This window comes from Rhizophagus irregularis, chromosome 11 (genome assembly GCF_026210795.1).
Source record: "Rhizophagus irregularis chromosome 11, complete sequence".
Taxonomy (NCBI): domain Eukaryota; kingdom Fungi; phylum Glomeromycota; class Glomeromycetes; order Glomerales; family Glomeraceae; genus Rhizophagus; species Rhizophagus irregularis.
This window is the reverse complement of record NC_089439.1, coordinates 662,082-682,060: the sequence shown is the minus strand read 5'-3', so window position 1 is coordinate 682,060 and position 19,979 is coordinate 662,082. Positions and strand designations below refer to the sequence as shown.

General features: G+C 34.2%; 8 protein-coding genes across 8 annotated transcripts; 2 read left to right on the top strand and 6 right to left on the bottom strand.

Annotated features, from left to right (window-relative positions):
* Window positions 1–534: 534 nt before the first annotated feature.
* On the top strand, window positions 535–945 carry OCT59_002696 (uncharacterized protein; the record flags this gene model as incomplete). The annotated part of the gene is made up of 1 exon (XM_066145094.1): window positions 535–945. The coding sequence occupies one exon, from the start codon at window positions 535–537 to the stop codon at window positions 943–945; it is 411 nt and encodes a 136-aa protein (XP_065995846.1).
* A 21-nt stretch (window positions 946–966) lies between these two features.
* On the top strand, window positions 967–1,584 carry OCT59_002695 (uncharacterized protein; the record flags this gene model as incomplete). The annotated part of the gene is made up of 2 exons (XM_066145093.1): window positions 967–1,443; window positions 1,510–1,584. The coding sequence occupies 2 exons, from the start codon at window positions 967–969 to the stop codon at window positions 1,582–1,584; spliced, it is 552 nt and encodes a 183-aa protein (XP_065995845.1).
* A 10,742-nt stretch (window positions 1,585–12,326) lies between these two features.
* On the bottom strand, window positions 12,327–12,956 carry OCT59_002694 (uncharacterized protein; the record flags this gene model as incomplete). Its single annotated transcript, XM_066145092.1, has 3 exons — window positions 12,327–12,596; window positions 12,672–12,878; window positions 12,945–12,956. 3 exons carry the CDS (start codon window positions 12,954–12,956, stop codon window positions 12,327–12,329), a joined length of 489 nt encoding a protein of 162 aa, XP_065995844.1.
* A 153-nt stretch (window positions 12,957–13,109) lies between these two features.
* OCT59_002693 (uncharacterized protein) lies at window positions 13,110–13,721 on the bottom strand (the record flags this gene model as incomplete). The annotated part of the gene is made up of 1 exon (XM_066145091.1): window positions 13,110–13,721. One exon carries the CDS (start codon window positions 13,719–13,721, stop codon window positions 13,110–13,112), a length of 612 nt encoding a protein of 203 aa, XP_065995843.1.
* An 812-nt stretch (window positions 13,722–14,533) lies between these two features.
* On the bottom strand, window positions 14,534–15,164 carry OCT59_002692 (uncharacterized protein; the record flags this gene model as incomplete). Its single annotated transcript, XM_066145090.1, has 2 exons — window positions 14,534–14,620; window positions 14,913–15,164. 2 exons carry the CDS (start codon window positions 15,162–15,164, stop codon window positions 14,534–14,536), a joined length of 339 nt encoding a protein of 112 aa, XP_065995842.1.
* A 598-nt stretch (window positions 15,165–15,762) lies between these two features.
* On the bottom strand, window positions 15,763–16,185 carry OCT59_002691 (uncharacterized protein; the record flags this gene model as incomplete). The annotated part of the gene is made up of 1 exon (XM_025328917.2): window positions 15,763–16,185. The coding sequence occupies one exon, from the start codon at window positions 16,183–16,185 to the stop codon at window positions 15,763–15,765; it is 423 nt and encodes a 140-aa protein (XP_025164645.2).
* Window positions 16,186–16,855: 670 nt separating this feature from the next.
* Window positions 16,856–17,359, bottom strand: OCT59_002690 (uncharacterized protein; the record flags this gene model as incomplete). The annotated part of the gene is made up of 1 exon (XM_066145089.1): window positions 16,856–17,359. The coding sequence occupies one exon, from the start codon at window positions 17,357–17,359 to the stop codon at window positions 16,856–16,858; it is 504 nt and encodes a 167-aa protein (XP_065995841.1).
* Window positions 17,360–18,797: 1,438 nt separating this feature from the next.
* Window positions 18,798–19,891, bottom strand: OCT59_002689 (uncharacterized protein; the record flags this gene model as incomplete). The annotated part of the gene is made up of 3 exons (XM_066145088.1): window positions 18,798–19,207; window positions 19,351–19,723; window positions 19,799–19,891. The coding sequence occupies 3 exons, from the start codon at window positions 19,889–19,891 to the stop codon at window positions 18,798–18,800; spliced, it is 876 nt and encodes a 291-aa protein (XP_065995840.1).
* Between the last annotated feature and the right edge of the window lie 88 nt (window positions 19,892–19,979).

The following is a 19,979-nucleotide window of genomic DNA, read 5'->3' as shown; positions in this document are numbered from 1 at the left end:
TTAAAAAATAAATTGTATCAAATTTTCTCAGGATAAATTATATACTATTGATATATTTAAAAAATAAATTGTATCAAATTTTTGCAAGATTAATAAATTATATACTATTGATATATTTAAAAAATAAATTGTATCAAATTTTCGCAAGATTAATAAATTATATACTATTGATATATTTAAAAAATAAATTGTATCAAATTTTCGCAAGATTAATAAATTATATACTATTGATATATTTAAAAAATAAATTGTATCAAATTTTCGCAAGATTAATAAATTATATACTATTGATATATTTAAAAATAAAAAAATAAATCAATTGACATATTTAGAAATAAATTGTATCAATTTTCGCAATCTCTTTATTAACTGATTAAAATAAATAGTTTAATTTATCTAATTGTGGTAATATTCGCACAATTCAATTCTGATGTATACAATAATTAATCGCAAAGCCAATTGATCAAATTCTCTTGCGAACTAACTGATTGATGTATTTTGAGGAAACTTTGATTACAAATTGACAGATTGAAGATGACAAAATCAAAGAAAAATCGCATTAATAAAGATCGTACGAAAGTTACTGATAGTGCACCTAAAACTAGAAAATTTGTTGAATGCAATTGTTTGTTGCATTGTGGTGGTGGTAAGTTAGTGGATCCCAGAACATTCAGAAGACATCAAGAAGAAGTTAACCGACTTCAAACAATTGCTTCTGGATCTCAGAGTTCTTCAAAACTAAAAGGTACCAGGAACGAACTGTATAGTGTAGAATCATCTCCAGATGAAAAAGGAAAAAAAAGAATTAGAGTGGTAGAGAATACATCAGATGATGATGTTGGCGATGATGATGATGATGGTGATGATGGTGATGAATCTCCCGATGAAAAAGGAAAAAGAAGAATTAGAGCGGTAGAATATTCATCAGATGATGATGATGAATAACCTCTAAGCGATAATAAACCAATGCCAGAGAGACCAGGAAGACGAAAGCGTACCAATAAGATTGACAATATGATTCCTGATGACGTTGATAGTGATGGTTCTTTGACCGACAGGTCTTTAACAGAAAATGACGATAACGAATCCTTGACAGAAGATGATGATAAGGCTTCTGAGGTATCTGGAGATGATGACTGTGGTTTAAGTAAAGATGAAGTTCCGATCGAACAATTTACAGCTCCCGATTTTGATGACTATAATTATGAATCAGATCTTAGAAATCTTGACACAAACATTGACTTTAACGATTCGTGGATACTTTTGTGGATATTCAAATATCAGGCAAGATTTCGTCTTCCTGATGTCGACATCGATAAACTTATTAAATTTTTTAAGATAGTTTTATCGGATGCTGATAAACGACGATTTGAAAGATTCCCTACATCATCTTATTTGGCGAAAAAACTTTTAAAGATCGTTAAGCAAGAAAAGACATACGTAGTATGTCCAGATTGTAATACTCTTTATATAAAGTTTCAGAAATTTTGACACAAAATCAAAATGTAGAGTTCAGATGTATCCATGTGGAGTTTCCGAATCATCCAAAGCACAGCAAAAGATAAGCTTGCAGAGCAAAATTAACAAATAAGGTCCCGATAGTTAAGGGATTTGCCAGAAAACCTAAAATGTTATTTCCGGTACTTTCTCTAAAGACCCAAATAATATCAATGTATCAGCGCCCGGGTTTTGTAGAGTCACTTCAAAAATGGACAAATTGGGTTAATATAGCAAATTTATATACCGATATTTATGATGGAAAAGTATGGAAAACATTTCCATCTTCTCTAGACAACCTGGATACTCAATTTTTTACAAATGAGACAGCCGATTCTAATCTTGGGATCATGATTAATTTAGACTGGTTCCAACCATTTAATTCTTCAGCTTACAGCTCTGGTGTTATCTATGGAGTCATATGTAATCTTCCCGTAATATTAGATTTAAATGAGAAAACATGCTATATCTTGGACTTTTACCAGGACCGGAAGAGGTAAAATTACACAAGATAAATCATTATCTTAGTCCAATTGTTGACGAATTATTAGAATTCTGGGATGGTGTTGATTTACTTTCTACCGATTTGCATCCAACTGGTAAAAGAATCCAGATGGCAGTAATTTGCTGCAGCAATGACAACTGGCTGCTAGAAAATTATGCGGTCATATTTCAGCATTAGTTGGCTGCCATCGATGCTATAAAATAGCTAACATCAGCGGAAGAAAGCTTAATTACAGAGGGTTTGATGACATGACTGAGTGGTTCGTGCAAATAGATCTAAATGAACATCGACGCAATGCCGAACATTAGCGGTTGTGTAAATCTAAGTACGAAAGAAAAAAACATGTTTCTGAAACTCACGTACATTGGTCAGAGTTGTTAAGATTGCCGTATTTCAACCCGATCAGATTTCTTGTGGTTGATCCAATGCATAATTTATTTTTGGAAATCGCGTATTGGATCGTGAAAAGGTTGTGGATAGATGGCGGGAAAATAACAAAAACCCATCTTAAATTGATGGAAAAAAGAGCAAAAAAGATCCAAGTTCTGGTTGATTTAGGAAGGATACCTTCTAAAATAGCAACCGGAGAAGGATTTTCTGGATATACAGCTGATCAATGGAGGTCGTTTATTATGATTTATGCAACACCGATTATATGGAATCTTTTGGACGAGGCTGGTCGGAAAATTTTAGCAAATTTTGTAAGAGCCTGTACTTTACTTGTTTGTCAAATTGTTAACAAAAGTGCACTGCTCGAAGCTCATTACCGACTGCACCAAGTAGCTCGTTTAATTGAGGAAAATTACGGACAGGAGAAAATAACTCCAAATATCCATTTATCTCTCCACATCGTTGAATGTTGCCAAGATTATTTACTACTGGTAGCGAAGAATTTCCGGGAGAGATGCTTACTCCAAGAAATCGAGTATCGTTATCAAATGCCACATATGAACTATTGGTGAAATATTATAATGATATATACGATTGGAATTTTACATCAATTGCTGATTTAACTTCGAGTGCGTGATTTATCATCAGGAGATTCCAATCAATCAATCGTTGTATTGCCAATCGTAACCCAGTTTAGTCGTATTTGGATTGCTGCCGAAATTTTTGGGTCAAAAAGTGCACCCTGATATCAAAGAAGTTCATATATTCTGGCCAAATTTATACAGGATGATGAATCTATAGACATTTACCCTAATCATATTCAGTATTATTTCGAGCATACAGTTCAGCTGCCAATCGGTTCTAAGACGCATCGGCTCGCTTTTGTCAACTGGTATTTATGGGCACCAAATGAGAAAATAAGGTTTCATTGCAGAATCGGCAATTGGGATGATAAAAGTTGCAATGTTGAATTGTGGAAATATGATTTCCACGAATTATCTAGAGATGCCATCATGCCAATTCATAACATATACAGTCGATTCTTACCTAGCAAATTTACAGTTGGCACATGAAATCCAACTACTTATATGGCAGTCATACCAATTAATAGACAATTTCATTTGTAATAAAACAGAGTTCATTTACGTTTAAAATAAGTTATCTGATAAATAAATTTATAATTTACTACCAATCGGATTACAATTTGTTTTAAATTTATAAATTACTAACAATCGGTCACTATTTGTTTTAAAGAGAGCAATCGGTAAATTAAACTAAACGATAGTTATCAATCGGTAAATTTAAACTAAAAGATAGTTATCAATCGGGTATTAATCTGATTGATATCTGATCGAAGTGTACACCAATTTCTAACTATTGAATAAATCAGGTGACTGATCAAAAAAAAAGTTACCAATCGGGTAGATACCCAATTGGTCAGCGTTTTACCTGTGAGCCCTATTGCTATTAGGATTATAGCTGCCGCCACCTCTTCTAGCAAGGTTTTTAGACATGTTAGAAGGTATGAGTAGGGTAAAATATAAGAGTTGTTAGTACGAAGATATATAAAATATATAAAATTTTCTTTTCAAAAATTTTTGGTCAATGGATCGGTGGTAAGAGTAGGCAGATCCTTATCATCAGTCCTTGTCGAGGTAAACATAGCTTGAGCTTGAATTTTATTAATTAATGCCGAAGTGACTTTAGAGAAACATAGAGTGATCTAAAAAGCACTGCAACAAGTGCAGAACTAATAGAAAAACAAAGAACAAATAATCTTCCAAAATTACATATAAGAAAACTAAGATTAAAAACCCCACCCTCTCTATATAAATAACTACGGCTACTCCCCCCAAATATATCTCAAAATGGGTAAAGTCGACTATGCTATACGTAACCCATCCAGTGCCGTACCCACTCCTAGAATCGGTAAAGAACCTCTGAGCTACCATTAGCACTATCAGAAACGCATAAAATTCAATTTCCCTTATTTGACTACATACTATGGATAACAAACCTATTTCACAAAGACCTCTGGAAACTTTTTAGTGTCGTGCAGTCCAGCTGATGGGAAACTTTTTAGTGTCGTGCAATTCCCGAAGGGACACCCACCTCATTTCGAACGATCCCAAACGGAGGACATCCACCTCATTGCGAACAATCCATCGACCTAAGATCTACCTAGATAAGTCAATCCAATGATAGTCCATCATGTGACCACCTTGATCGGCATACTACAAAAACTGCGGTACCCAACCTGTCACCCCACTTATCACCCGGATGATCATCGATTTTGAAAATTAGTAACACCAAGCCACCATAACGATCAAATTTTCCAGTATCTCCCCACCCCCCAAAGAAAATAAGGTTACACTGAAAAAAGTGACCAAGAAAAAAAAAAGCAAAAAATAAAGACATAAACCTCAGGAAAACTCAAAGTGCAATGAGAAAAACCTGAGTAAAAAACACCAAGCATACACCTCAACTCCATCTCCTTATTTTAGAAGACTAACTCCCCAGTTAACAACATCAACTAGCAAGAAATATGTTGGTCAGGAGCTCCTTCCAAGAAATACCGGTCCGGCCTGCGAACCACTTGGCCAGTTAGACTTTAAAGGCGTAAGAACCAAGACGCACTACTTTTCAACCTTTCAGAAAGCCCAGGGGAACGTTCGTATAGAACTGCCATCTTACAGTATTATTGGTAACTTCAAGACTCATGATAACGGTCCTAACTCAATATAAGCTGTAAGGAGTTCGGGCGAAACTAAAGACCTCGGTAATAACTTCATATAACATTGAAAAGTCCTTTTACTATCACTCAAGGCAAAAAATCCTCATATTTTTCATCCATAACTTCATGGGAAAAAATGGGCAAAGCCCAACGGGAGAGAAAGTACGATGATCATCAATCATCAGTCCTTGTCGAGGTAAACATAGCATGAGCTTGAATTTTATTAATTAATGCTGAAGTAACTTTAGAGAAACACAGAGTGATCTAAAAAGTACCGCAACAAGTGCAGAACTAATAGAAAAACAAAGAACAAATAATCTTCCGAAATTACAAATAAGAAAAGCTAAGATTAAAAACTCCACCCTCTCTATATAAATAACTACGGCTACTCCCCCCAAATATATCTCAAAATGAGTAAAGTTGACTATGCTATACGTAACCCATCCAGCGCCGTACCCACTCCTAGAATCGGTAAAGAACCTCTGAGCTACCATTAGCACTATCAAAAATGCCTAAAATTCAATTTCCCCTATTTGACTACATACTATGGATAACAAACCTATTTCACAAAGACCTCTGGGAACTTTTTAGTGTCATGCAGTTCAGCCGATGGGGAACTTTTTAGTGTCATGCAATCCCGAAGGGACACTCACCTCATTTCGAACGATCCCAAACGGAGGACACCCACCTCATTGCGAACAATCCATCGACCTAAGATCTACCTAGATAAGTCAATCCAATGATAGTCCATCATGTGACCACCTTGATCAGCATACTACAAAAACTGCGGTACCCAACCTGTCACCCCCCTTATCACCCCAATGATGATCGATTTTGAAAATTGTAACACCAAGCCACCATGACGATCAAATTTTCCAGTATCCCCCCACCCCCCAAAGAAAATAAGGTTACACCGAAAAAAGTGACCAAGAAAAACAAAAAGCAAAAAATAAAGACATAAACCTCAGGAAAACTCGAAGTGCAATGAGAAAAACCTGAGTAAAATTCACCAAACATACACCTCAACTCCGTCTCCTTATTTTAGAAGACTAACTCCCCAGTTAACAACATCAACTAGCAAGAAATACGTTGGTCAGGAGCTCCTTCCAAGAAATACCGGTCCGGCCTGCGAACCACTTGGCCAGTTAGACTTTAAAGGCGTAGGAACCAAGACGCACTACTTTTCAACCTTTCAGAAAGCCCAGGGGAACGTTCGTATGGAACTGCCATCTTACAGTATTATTGGTAACTCCAAGACTCATAATAATGGTCCTAACTCAATATAAGCCGTAAGGAGTTCGGGCGAAACTAAAGACCTCAGTAATAACTTCATATAACATCGAAAAGTCCTTTTACTATCACTCAAGGCAAAAAATCCTCATATTTTTCATCCATAACTTCATGGGAAAAAATGGGCAGAGCCCAACGGGGGAGAAAGTACGATCATCATCATCAGTCCTTGTCGAGAAACACGAGGATACCTGATGATAAAGTTACATGGTCATCAGTCCTTGTCAAAAAATACAAGGATACCTGATGAATAAGTTATTGGATTATTGGCCTAAAATGCATTCATGGAAAAACCATGGAATTTTTTACAGAAAATGTGAACGGAGTTCATGTCACGTGATACCCTGAACAAATGTGATTTACCCCAGTATCACCGACACTTTTATAATTAAAATTCCACCCCATGTGACCGGTGACATTTAAAGGGATGTGAAAAAAATAATTTTGTGAAGCAAAAAAAACTAAGTTCCTCAGATAAATATAAACAGTGAAACGCGGTGGGGTGTGATGCCAGTGATGAATATTACAAAATCACGTGGGGGTGGAAAAAGTGTCGGTGATACCTGGGGAAGATAACAAATGTGAGCTTCCCAGTATCACCGTTACTTTTTCCACCCCACGTGATTTTGTAAAATTCATCACCGGCATCACACCCCAACGCGTTTTCACTGTTTATATTTATCTGAGGGACTTAGTTTTTTTTTGCTTCATAAAATTATTTTTTTCACATCCCTTTAAATGTCACCGGTCACGTGGGGGTGGAATTTTAATTATAAAAGGGGTAAATAACAGGGACGATGATTTTTTGTGGCGGTATAAAGTAAATTTTGTGTGTGATAAAAGTAAATTTTGTGAAATTTTGTGATTTGGCCAGAATTATGCCAGGTTGGCCAACATTACGATTCGTAAATTCTGGCCAAATTTAGTGTCTGCCGGAATTATAATAATTTCAAATCCTAAATCAGGCCAAAAACTTGAAAATTATCAACATTTTATAGCCAAATTTTGTGATTTTCTGTGAAATTCTGTGATCACAAAAAATCATCGTCCCTGGTAAATAACAAATGTGTAGAGTGTCACGTGATTTCATGCGGTACGTAGATCATTTCCTTTTTGGGCGATACCCGTTCCACAAAAATTTATTTTGGTAAAAATGCGGTTGGAATTTTGTGTAACATAAATTTCCTTTTTTGGTAATTCGGGATTACGCGGTAATGCCGGCCGGATCTATACACGTGACATCCAACGGACGTCCGGGAGGTGTCAGGCGGATTTACACTTATAATATAAAAAATATAAATCTGTAAGTACAAAATGCTTACTCCTGTTGAGTCCATTCGTTCCACTCCCAGTCCAGTCCCCAAGGATTGCCTCCCCATCTTTGTTCACTTAATGCATACTCTATAGTTTGCCTCTCTTAGGGGTCCACGACCATCCCATTCCTAAGCATTTTCTCCATAATATAAAGCTGATTCTTGGTAAGGCAGTCCATCCATCTTTTATAGAAGTCGTGTACATCTTCAAAAGTTATCCAGTCAATATTCCCTTCTACATACTGATTTCTGAGAGCTCAGATTTCCCAGTACATATTCCCGATCGTAGTGGCATAATTTTTCCACCTCTTATATGCCTCTTGACGAACCTCCTGCCACCACACGCTATCTACCTTACTCGCTGCAATAAGGTCAGTATCCAGGATCTTTGTGACAATGCATTTGACTATGGTGCCGGAAGTCTTAACTTGACAATCATGTGATTTTGTTTCAATTTTTTTTGGAACTGACCCTTAATCACGTGTTTGGAAATCAGCCAATAAAAATCTGAGATTTTTGATAAATTTTCACACTGGCGGCTTATCGGTACCACGATATGTCACACTTACAGTATGCAAAAAATGTTAACTGAAAAAAAGTGTTACGCGTTTTATTTTATTTCATTTTGAATAACATTTTTCAGTAATGCAAAGCCAGCAATTAAGTATGTAAAGTATGTATTAATTAATGACTTTATTATTATCACTTACGTATTATCTAAATCATCCATTATTTTTTCAATATTGTCAGGTAACCGACGATGTGACTTATATTTACTAACAGCCCATTCAGCGGTCCTACCTTCCAACCCTTTATTGTATGCATCCATATATCTCCATGATTTGCGTGCAAATTTATGAATGGTTGTTACAGGAACACTAATAAGAACTTCTGGAACCTGCAATAATAAGTCATTATAATTATAATTGCATAACCGTCTTGTTTTCCCATCAGCAAGTTTGAAAAGCGTTGATTCACACCAGTATACGCGTTGATCAACACCAGCTAGTTGTTCAACATGATTAACAATATTAATCAACACCCATATATTAGAGTATATCAGCGCATAATGTTAATATACGCGTCGTTCAACTCTAATTTGTAGTGCAACACATTATGCATTGTTGTTCAACGCACTGTATATTAATGCATATATATGATTACATGTGTATATTTTAATTAAATTATATTTATTTATTTATTTTTACTCACCTTAGGAACCGAACCGGTTACCTCAACTTACAATATCATATCTCACGATCTAACCACTGTACTATTTAATTTAAGTATAATATACATTTATTAAAATTAGTATTTAAAAAAAAATCATTTCGTCAATACTATAATGGCCGTACTCTATATCACATATATCACGTGATACTGGATTACCGCTGCGGACTGCGGTATAGCAAAAAAAGAAATTAAGCTTTTTTTAGCAAAGCTTAATTTTTTTTTGCTTTTCTTCGTTCTCCCCTTCCCTTTCGTTTTCCCATTACCCCTTCGTTCTCCCCTTCGTTCTCCCCTTCCCTTTCATTTTCCCATTACCCTTTATTTCTCCCCTTCCCTTTTGTTTCGTTCTTTTCCCTTTCGTTCTCCCCTTTCTCCCCTTTCCTTTATAAAAGTTTTATCCGTTATTTCTATAAAAACTCCGTAAAAATGAGCCTTCACGGATCCATTCACAGAAAATGTAATAAGTGGATAAATTCCGTAATATAAGGTCATTAATTCCGGAGATATGAGCCTTTTACGGAAAAAAGTTTGGTGAGTTTCGCAACGAAACGTTGCGAAACTATTTATTCATTTTTTAACGAAACATTTTTTAACGTTTCGAAATATTTTTTTTAAAAATTCTTTTAATCGGAACATTGGCTAACGTTCCGATTATTTTTTTTATTTCATTTTTAATCGGAACGTTGAAAAACGTTCCAAAATATTATTTTTTTTTAAATTCTTTTAATCGGAACGTTGGCTAACGTTCCGATTAATTTTTTTACTTCATTTTTAATCGGAACATTGAAAAAGCGTTCGAAATATTGTTTTTTAAAAAATTCTTTAATCGGAAGCGTTGGCTAACATTCCGATTTTTCATTAAAAATATTTTGAAACATTTTTTAACGTTTTGAAATATTTGTTTTATTTTTTTAATCGGGACGTTGTCTAGCGTTCCGAAATATTTGTTTTTTCATTTTTTTAATCGGAACGTTGGCTAACGTTCCGATTTTTCATTAAAATTATTTTCGAAACGTTTTTTAACGTTTCGAAATATTTGTTTTATTTTTTTTTAATCGGAACGTTGGTTAACGTTCCGATTTTTCATTTTTTAACGAAACGTTTTTTAACGTTTCGAAAATATTTTTTTTTCTTTTTTTTTTTTAATCGGAACGTTTTTTAACGTTCAAAGAAACAATTTTTTTTTAATTTTTTTAATCGAACGTTGGCGTTCCGATTATTTTTTTATTTTACTTTTTTAACGAAACGTTGAAAAACGTTTCATTTATTCTTTTTTTTTAACTTCTTTAATCGGAACGTTGTCTAACGTTCCGATTTTTTTATTTTTCATTTTTTTTAACGAAGCGTTTTTTAACGTTTCGAAAATACATTTTTTTTTTATTTTTCTTAATCGGAGCGTTGGCTAACGTTCGATTTTTTTTGTATTTCATTTTTAACGAAACGTTTTTTAACGTTTCGAAACTTTTTTTTTGATTTTTTTTCTTTAATCGGAACGTTGGCTAACGTTCCGATTTTTTTTATTACATTTTTTAACGAAACGCTTATTAACGTTTCGTAATTTTTTTTTCATTTTTTTTCCTTTCTTCTTTTAGGTCAGCGGGTGGGCTTCCGAGTTCCGAAGAACGGAAAACCAAGATTCGTAAGATAAGTACGAATCTTGGTTTAATTTTTTTTTCTTTTTTTTTAATATTATTAATGAACGGTTACTAATAACCGTTCTTTTCTTTTTTTAGGTTTCGGGCGGCTTCCTGGTTCTGAAGAACGGAAAAGAACCAAGATTCGTAAGTATATACGAATCTTGGTTTTGTTTTTTTTTGTTTTTTTTTTTAAAAAAATATTATGAACGGTTACTAATAACCGTTCTTTACTTCTATTTTTTAGGTTTCGGGCAGCTTCCTGGTTCCAAAGAACGGAAAAGAACCAAGATTCATAAGTATATACGAATCTTGGTTTTGTTTTTTTTATTTTTTTTTTTTAATATTATGAACGGTTACTAATAACCGTTCCTTTCTTTTTATAGGTTCGGGTGGACTTCGGACAAACGGGAGAACCAAGATTCGTAAGTACGAGTACGAATTTTGGTTTTTATTTTTTTTTTAATATTTTGGAACGGTTTACTAACCGTTCCTTTCTTTTTTCTTTTATAGGTTCGGGTGGGCTTCCCAAGAACGGAAAAACCCAAAGATTCGTAAGAATCTTTATTTTTTTCTTTCTTTGTTTATTATTATGAACGGTTTACTAACCGTTCTTTCTTTTTCTTTTATAGGTTCGGGTGGGCTTCCCAAGAACGGAAAACCCAAAGATTCGTAAGGTATGGTACGAATCTTAACTTTTTTTTTATTTTTTTATTATTAAGAACGGTTAACTAACCGTTCTTGTATTTTTTTTTATAGGTTTGGGTGGGCTTCTGAAGAACGGAAAACCCAAAGAATCAGTAAGTTTTGAATAAAACACGTTTTTTATTTTTATTTTTTTTATTTTTTTTTAATTTTCTCTTTTCTTTTTGTAGGTATCGATTCTTTCGGCTTTGGGACTTGGATATGCCGATATGGTAAGTTTCGATATTCGAAACTTACATTTTTTTAATTATTTTTTTTAATTTTATTCTTTAAGAAACGTTCTAACTGAACGTTTCTCTTTTTTTGTAGGCCTAGATTTTCTTTTCGGCGCTCTGGATTTTTCTTTTGTAGGTCAGCTTGATGGTTATTTCGACCCTTGAGCGAATGAATAATGGAAGATAATTCCTCAATCCTCAATGTGAATATTAAACCACTTGATGTTGTTAAGACACATACGACGAGATTTGGTTTTGATTTTTATCATGAAGGAGCATAATATTAATATAATTATCGAGGGAAAGTTCATATTTCCACCTTGTTATGGTTGTGTCACCAGGGGCGCTATGTCAACGGAATTTTAGTACGTTGATCGCTTAAAAATCCGCGGCAATCCAATTATAACAAGAGGATGAATTTTTACAATTTTACATGATTAGATATTGTATTTGTATTGTACTGTATTCTATAAATAAATTTACAATGTTTTACAATTTAAAAATTTTAAAATATACACGTTAATAATATACAATAATATATATGTTAATAAATTACTAATACTACAATTAAAGTTAACTATCGTACGATGACTAAAAAATACCATTGCTACCGTTGCTATACGTGTTTTTAATATCAATATACGCGTTTTTATACATTGTATACGCGTTTTTAAACTATCGTTGTTTTACTATGTGTAGCTTTACACTTAAATGGGTGTTGTTTTACACGTTTTTAAACATTTTTAAGTGGTGTTGATTGACAAAGGGTTCATTTCCCTACATTTTTTGGCGTTGAGCAACACATGGTGTTTTTCAACACTTTATACGCCTGTTTAAAACTTGCTGATGCCGTTTTGCAAAACCCCAATATCGTTCTATGAAGTTACACTCACAATGGAATTTTGGGTAACGTTCAAAAATATGTCCTGCTTTAATTATTGCCTCTTCCAATATTGACCGTTGTTCACAAAAATCTGGTTGCAGTGACATTATTCTTCGTGCACAACAATCTAGCCTTTCTGAATCAATATCATCTTGTTTTCCAAAACATTGCTCACACATCAAACGTATACCCTTCTCTGGCTAAATATTACGCTCTGTAAGCACATGTTTGATACCTTTTAGCTTTCCTTTTAGTTTATGATTGTCTGGAAATACCATCAAATGTACAAGTTTCTTTCCATTTTCATTGATGTACCAACCATTACGCATTTTGGGTTGTGCTCCTCTGGGACTCAAATTCATTCTCACCGCAATTAGTGCATCAGCTGCCATTGCATTATGGTTCATAGATTGGTCAAAACAAAATACACCAACACAACCAGGGTGCAATATCTCAAAAATCGGAATAGCATGATGCACGAGCTAATTTTTGTAAAAGAGGTTTGTTATCATATTTCCTAACTTTAGGCCTATAAATTTTTGACCTACCTGATCCAGCATATACTCCGATTTCCAATATCCATCTGTTTGTACTGAACGAAGAATGAAAGCTTCTTTACTTTTAATGTGTGGATTTTTCCGTATTTGTTCATCAGATAATTGTAGCAACCCGTGGTATGAACAAAGGAAGGCGGAAACTATGATAGAGCATCCTTAGTGTTTTGAGCGTAGGATATCTTCATCATCTCTCATCCAGATTCTCTGCTGTCCATCATTTGCGTAAAAATGGCATTCATCATGCGTTATCTGAACTAATTCTTTATCTCCTGGCTTAAGTTGGGATTCTGAAACTATATCCATCATATCACCATCAAAATCTTTCATTAACCTTTGATATTCAAACATCCTTTTCAACCATTCCTTTCTGTATTTCATTACATCTGGTCGCTCATGCCCATCATAATAAACCCCCTTTTTTCTTTCATCATACTTATATCCCCACAAATACATGTAGTTTTGGCATGTTTTCTCAGAAATTGTATCTTTTTTGATATGGCCCGTTAATTTAGGAAATACCATTCCTTCAATATACACTTTCAGGTTTCCAGGGGTACGTGACTCTGGTTTTTGTTGTCGTAACCATGCTTGACATTCTTCTTTAAAGTCCTCATTATTTAGCAAACTTTCTAGTTTCGTATGTTTTCCTTGATGATGGATAAGAAGCTCTCCCGTTTTTATAAAATGATCTCCCCATTTTCGAATACATCTTGCAATATAATCACCTTTGCTCCACACAGTTTGTGCAATCTGATTACTGGCATCCATTTTACCCTGACTATCTAATAATAACTGTATATATCTGCGTATACTTAGATGCGTAAATAGTCATAGGTAAAAACATTTTTATTCATTTTTACATTTTTTGTTACTGTGCATTGTTGATTTATTTCATCTAAACGTATATGTTGTGCCTCAGATCGATTCTTGCCTCAGATTGAAGCTCACGCACCTCAGATTGAGATTGTCATCTGACGCACCTCAATTGCTAATAAAAATGTGCTATAATTAAACATCAAAATTTCCAATTTTAATGTATTTTTAAGTACTAAGTAAACTTATTTATCATTATTTTAAGTATACAATCCTATAATTTCAGATTAATTGGAATCATACTTATTAAATCTTTTCATTTGAAAAATGACTTAAAATTTAATGATTTTTCAGATAAAACACAAATATAAACTTCAATATAAATCGGATTTACATAAAAATTTCAGGAAACATGTAACTCATTATGGTGCACAAGTTTGTTTATGTTACAAAAAGTGGTTTAATTAATGAGAAAAAAAGTTTACTTATAACAGACTTTATTGAATGATTCAAATGAGGTGCGTCAGGTGACAATCTCAATGTGAGGTGCGTGAGCTTCAATCTGAGGCAAGAATCGATCTGAGGCACAACATATATATAGATTACTTGTAATCTCATCGGAAATTAAAGAAGAATTTGGTGTAGTTTCGAAAGATAAAAATGGAGATGGGGATAAAGATTGTGGTTTTAATGATTGTGGTAAGGGCATATTAGTTGATTTTTCAGTGCTTCTAAATAATGTATCAAGAGTCCTCATTTCTTTTGCATCACGTGCTAACTCTTCCTTTTTTTTGTGTTCCTCCAGACTGTGGTTCTTGAAGTTCCATTGTATGCTGCTCTGATACTACCGGTAGCTTTTTCATACCAACAAACACTGGTAAAAAAATGATTTATCCTACACATATCTTACACATATTGGGTACTTAAAATGTAGAAAATCATACACAAATAATACACATATCATACACATATCGGGTACTAATATATATATCATACATATATCAGGTACCTGATAGGTATACTATATATATAAGTACCCGATATGTGTATGATATGTGTATTATTTGTGTATGATTTTCTACATTTTGAGTACCCGATATATGTAAGATATGTGTAGGATATGTGTAGGATAGACCATTTTTTTACCAGTGAAAGAACTTCGGTAATAAGCTTTTTTCCCACTTTCTCAAACTCTTCCAAATCTTTTGTCCAATCATTATTTATCGCATCCTCTATCTGGTCTTCAACAATTTCACCCTCTGCCCACTCGTTAATATTTTCATTATCTATCCATTTTTCACCTTCAACAGCCTCTATCTCAATTTCTCTGGATATGTAACGTCCTTTTTTTCTAGGTATTTTGTTAACTTGCAGTTGCCTTTTTGTTTTACGTGGCATTTAAAAAAATGGTTAGTTTATTCAAATAAAACATTTTCATTTACATGTGAAAATCTAAAAATTTTCTCATGATCACTTGTTTCTCTCGTGAAAAATTGATTATGATAATTCAGGCCGGCATCAAATTATCATAATTTCAGCTCAAATTATGATGATCTTTGGCCAATAAAATTGCATTCACGTGACAAAATTTGTTTCAAATTCGGACAAATAATATGAAAATCACTGAAGTTTAAATGCTTATAACTCTTTATGTAGGCAATTTTTTAAAAATCGGATCAGTAATTTAATAGATTTCACTTTGGAGAATAAGATTACCGGTTTATTTTTTTTGAATTCATATTATTTTTTAATGTTAAAAATTTTCCAAGTATTACAATTTTATTGTCTAGTTAAGACTTTCAGCACCATATTTCTACTGGTAACCGGTCCAACATGATGTTGTGTTACTTATACTATAGCTATCTTCAATTACTGTAGTCCCATTACACATGGATAAAAAATATAAACTAAATTCGTATAGGATCGCAGGACCGCAGGAGCCGCTTATGCAAGAAGTTCTGCTAAGGTATATCTAAGCCTCGTTTTTAGTAATAGCTCACTTTGGGGAACCGGTTGATGAGTCCTTAGTCGCATTATTATAATACAATTCGAAGAGGGCCTTAAGCTTATTTAGGAGAGCTTGTTTATTCTTGTATGATTCATGGATTTTTGCTATCTTAGCAGTATATGCCACATTATCTGGAAAGAGTTTTCTGGCCACAAATTTCACGTATGATACAGGAGACCTTGCCGTCTGGATTCGCTTGATATACTTCACATGATCCTGTATGAGGTAGCTGGTTTTGCTAAATCCAGATACTAATGCGACTACTATAGTGTCTTTCAATGCGTGGATAATTTTGAGAACAGTTTCGTTTGAGACAACATTAGGCTGAATGCGCGATGCCTCGTAAATAACCTCCTCACTAGTGCTGTCAGTGCTGTTAACAATGCTTGCTAATTCGGTATATGTCGACATGATTCCTTGTACTTTGTAAAAAATATAAATCTTCAGTTACCTGTTTGTTCGAATGAGAAGAAATAAATATGAACCTTGAGGTTTACACTTGGGATACTGCAAGGCAGTAGAAGCGTTGCTCAGCCTTTTGTATCAATGGAGAGTTTGGTCTATACAACCAGGGAATAGCGACTTTCTGGATGATCCTAGCTGCTTTATTGTTCCTTCTTTCTATATATTTCCTAAAGGCTTTCTGGATCATTTCAGCATGATGAGTATAATAGTCGAAATTAAAATGCTTTAGGCAACTATATAAATGTAGTCATACTGTTTGATCCATAAAAGCGTCATTTCCCTATCCGCGATTAATAAAAGATTTACAGTAGGTACAGTACCACCTATTTGGTAGTCGTGATACTATTCTCCTAATGTGTACAATATAAGCATATACATCTTGATGAGACCTTGGATAAGGTGGCCGCTTATGAAAACCTATTCTACTACAAGTCTCATAATATTGCACAGCATTCTGAATGCGCCTAGCCCACGTGTGGAAATTTTCGTCGTCTTGTCTACCTAATCCGTCAGTGTTTTGCATTTGGGTATCTCGTAAGATTACATGTTCTATAGGTTTATTCAATTATGCCATCACGGTATGTCAGTAAAAAATAAACCTACCAGTTCTTAGCAATCATGTCCAGATAACCTTGTTCGCATTTTTCACATGGCAGTATCCCGCGGTTTCAAACTTGAAAGTCTTTAGAGTTGTATCTGCATTTTCTGGATAAGTGAAAAGCGCAGGGTTATCTGGCTGCTCTTCTAAAATAAATCCGTCTGTATGGATACGTCGTACTTTATCCTTGTATAGTTGAATTGCCTCAGATGTGATTTTGCGACCACGTGCTAATAAGAATGGGGCGATCCTAGGATACTCATCTTTGAAGGGATTACCCAGGTTTGTAAACTGGAATCGCCACTGGTCAGATCCTACCGGTATGATAGAGTCGAGTGTATGGCCCTCTGGAAATGTAAATGGGTCTGTTTGATCTGTGGTAAGGGTCTTGTAATTACGCTTCCTCTGGCAGAGTGCTCCCCATAATGTATTGAGAACTCTCTTTGCAACACGACCAGCCACGCCGCCCTGGTTTTTAATTTTGAAGAGAAAGTGTTGAGATCCTCCAATTCCCTCTGTCATCAATTTACAGAGTTGCCACATCGAACGGGCATTCTCATGGTCGAACGAACGAATAAACGAACGAACGAACAAATAAACGAATAAACAAGTTAATAAACAACAACATAAAACAACATTCTTGGTTCACGAAATAAATAGCGTTAGTAATATAAAACGTCGAACGATATAAAATAAAATTTAACTTCTCTAAATTTTCCCCAAATTATATCCACTTTTACCTTTAATTTCAAACTTCGATAGCTCTCGCTACGAATTATTACTTTTCAAAAGTGTATATTTAATTCATCTTAAAATTTCCATTTTATTCAATTAAAATTAATTAAGCGAACATTAATTAAAGTTTAGGGCGAACCTATTACCTTTAATTAATATTAAACTTTACTAACAAATAATTAAATGAAACTTATATTTTTATTGAGTTCTGTGGATGAGAACTATGGAATTACTTTGAATTCCGCTCTCTATTTATACAAATCTTATGCTACTTTCTATTCTATCTATATACTATCTTTTATGTTCTTTTTACATATTATCTTTGAACTATCTTTCTAATATGCTATCTATATTTTAAATACGCTATCTTTTAATATGCTATCTTTTATGCTCCATCTTTATACTATCTTTTTATATTATTATTTATGGAAGTAAAATTTAAGATATATTGTAAATTTTGTAATCAGAAGTTTATCTTCAAAACAATAAAATTTAAGAATGAATTTTTTAGAAATCTTTAAAATAAAAGAAATATTAAATGAAGATTTTTCAAGAAAGAAAGATAAATGTCCGCAAGAAATAATAAAACATGAGAATGAATGTATGTACTTTCGTTATGCGTGTTCCTTTAGTCCACTATCCCTCCATTTTATATGATCTACCTTTTGTGGCTTATAATTATTCTTTCTAATTGTTCTTATTGTTAAAGATTGCTAAGCCGCAATTGATCAACTCTAATTATTCTATTGGTTCTTTGTTAATCATCCGATAAATATTACATCATGTAGATCATTGCTCTTCTTAAATGTTTATCCTTTTCGGCTAATTATTTATCCATCTACGCCAATTCATAATTAATTTGTTCGTTCTTAATATTTGGCAATTACATTTGGTGATTGAATTTTATCATCTTCTCGTGCTTGATATTCGACCGTTTACAGTGTACATACTCACCGAATATTACAGTCCCAGGTATTCTCACTTCTCTATCATATATCAATGCATTTGGCTTCCCATCCTGTATTAACTGTATATCGAGACCAAGTTTTTTTGCTCGTTGTAAGTCGATAAATGTATAGACTCCTCTCTTATTCTGTCAGAAGAGAATGTTATTACCACTTACCTTAACACGGAATATTCCATACAAGGTATAACCTCTGTAGTCAACAAAGTCTGAAAGTGTCTGGAATTTGCCCCGTTTGATTGGAAAGTTCGCGTTTGATTGTTAGATACTCAGGTATAAACTTGTTGCGTCGTACTGTCTTCCATAGCCCTTCCACTCATTATTCACCCAGATTAATCCTCCCATCATTGCATCACTTAACCACTCCGCTTCTATCAGGTCAAGAGGATCATTGGCGGGAACTCCTATACTTAACCGCTCAAATAACCAGAGGGCCGTTCTCTTGTATGACCAGTTATGATAAGATAAGTCGATTCCTAAACCGAACTTCTTTATAGTCTGTAAGAAGACATCCCGCTCCTCATGGATTCTCTGATATGTTTCTTTAAGAGTTTCATATATTCCCATTTTATGGTTCTTCTCAACAGAGATAAAGGAACTCTTGGAATTCTTACCCTTTTGAAACTGTTCAATCGCGCAAGACTTAACTGTTTTGCCGTTGTATATTGTGACTACATTTTTTATTCCATCTTCATGATACATAATGGGCAGATTACGCTTCCTATCTAATTTACTGGGTGGAGTCTTCCAGGATTTAACGTGAGGGAGTAGTGACCCTCAGACAGGATGAGAGTAGCACGTCTATCGAACTTACTCTTAGAGATTCGGGTAATATTCCCCATGATGTTAAGTGTAAGACTTCCTGCGAGTTGTTCGACCTTGTCCATGCATGAAACTGGGATGGGAGCATCACGATTGAGACCTAATGCCTTTTTGATATACTTAGGTTTTTCGATTGACTTTGGGATTTTAGAAAATGTACCGTAAATATACTTCAGGCATTTATACAGGCAATCATTTAGCTCTCCATTGCATCCTCCTGCAGCCGGTGGACTATCTCTCGCATAAATTATGAATTGTTCAAAATAATTGGGATCTGCGTCATCCGGTAGTTGTACTTCATCATAATGGTCTAATAGTGAAAAGAGGCTGGCTGGTTGGTTTCCTGATGTCCATCCACCGGGTTTCTAATTTTCATAGGGAAGTAGGATCTGGAACTTTCTATCTGGAAATCGCGCCTAGAGAGTCTGACCGAATCTGACGATAGCTCCTCTGGAAAAGCGGGCACTGGAATACTGAAGTTCCTTGATGTCAGGTCGTGTTGGTAAAGTGCGAGCGATTCTTGAGTATTGCATTTTTATGTATATGATTTGTCTTCAACTATAAATAATATCTTTCTATATATATATACGAAAAAAAGAAATAATCTCAAATAGCGCTTAC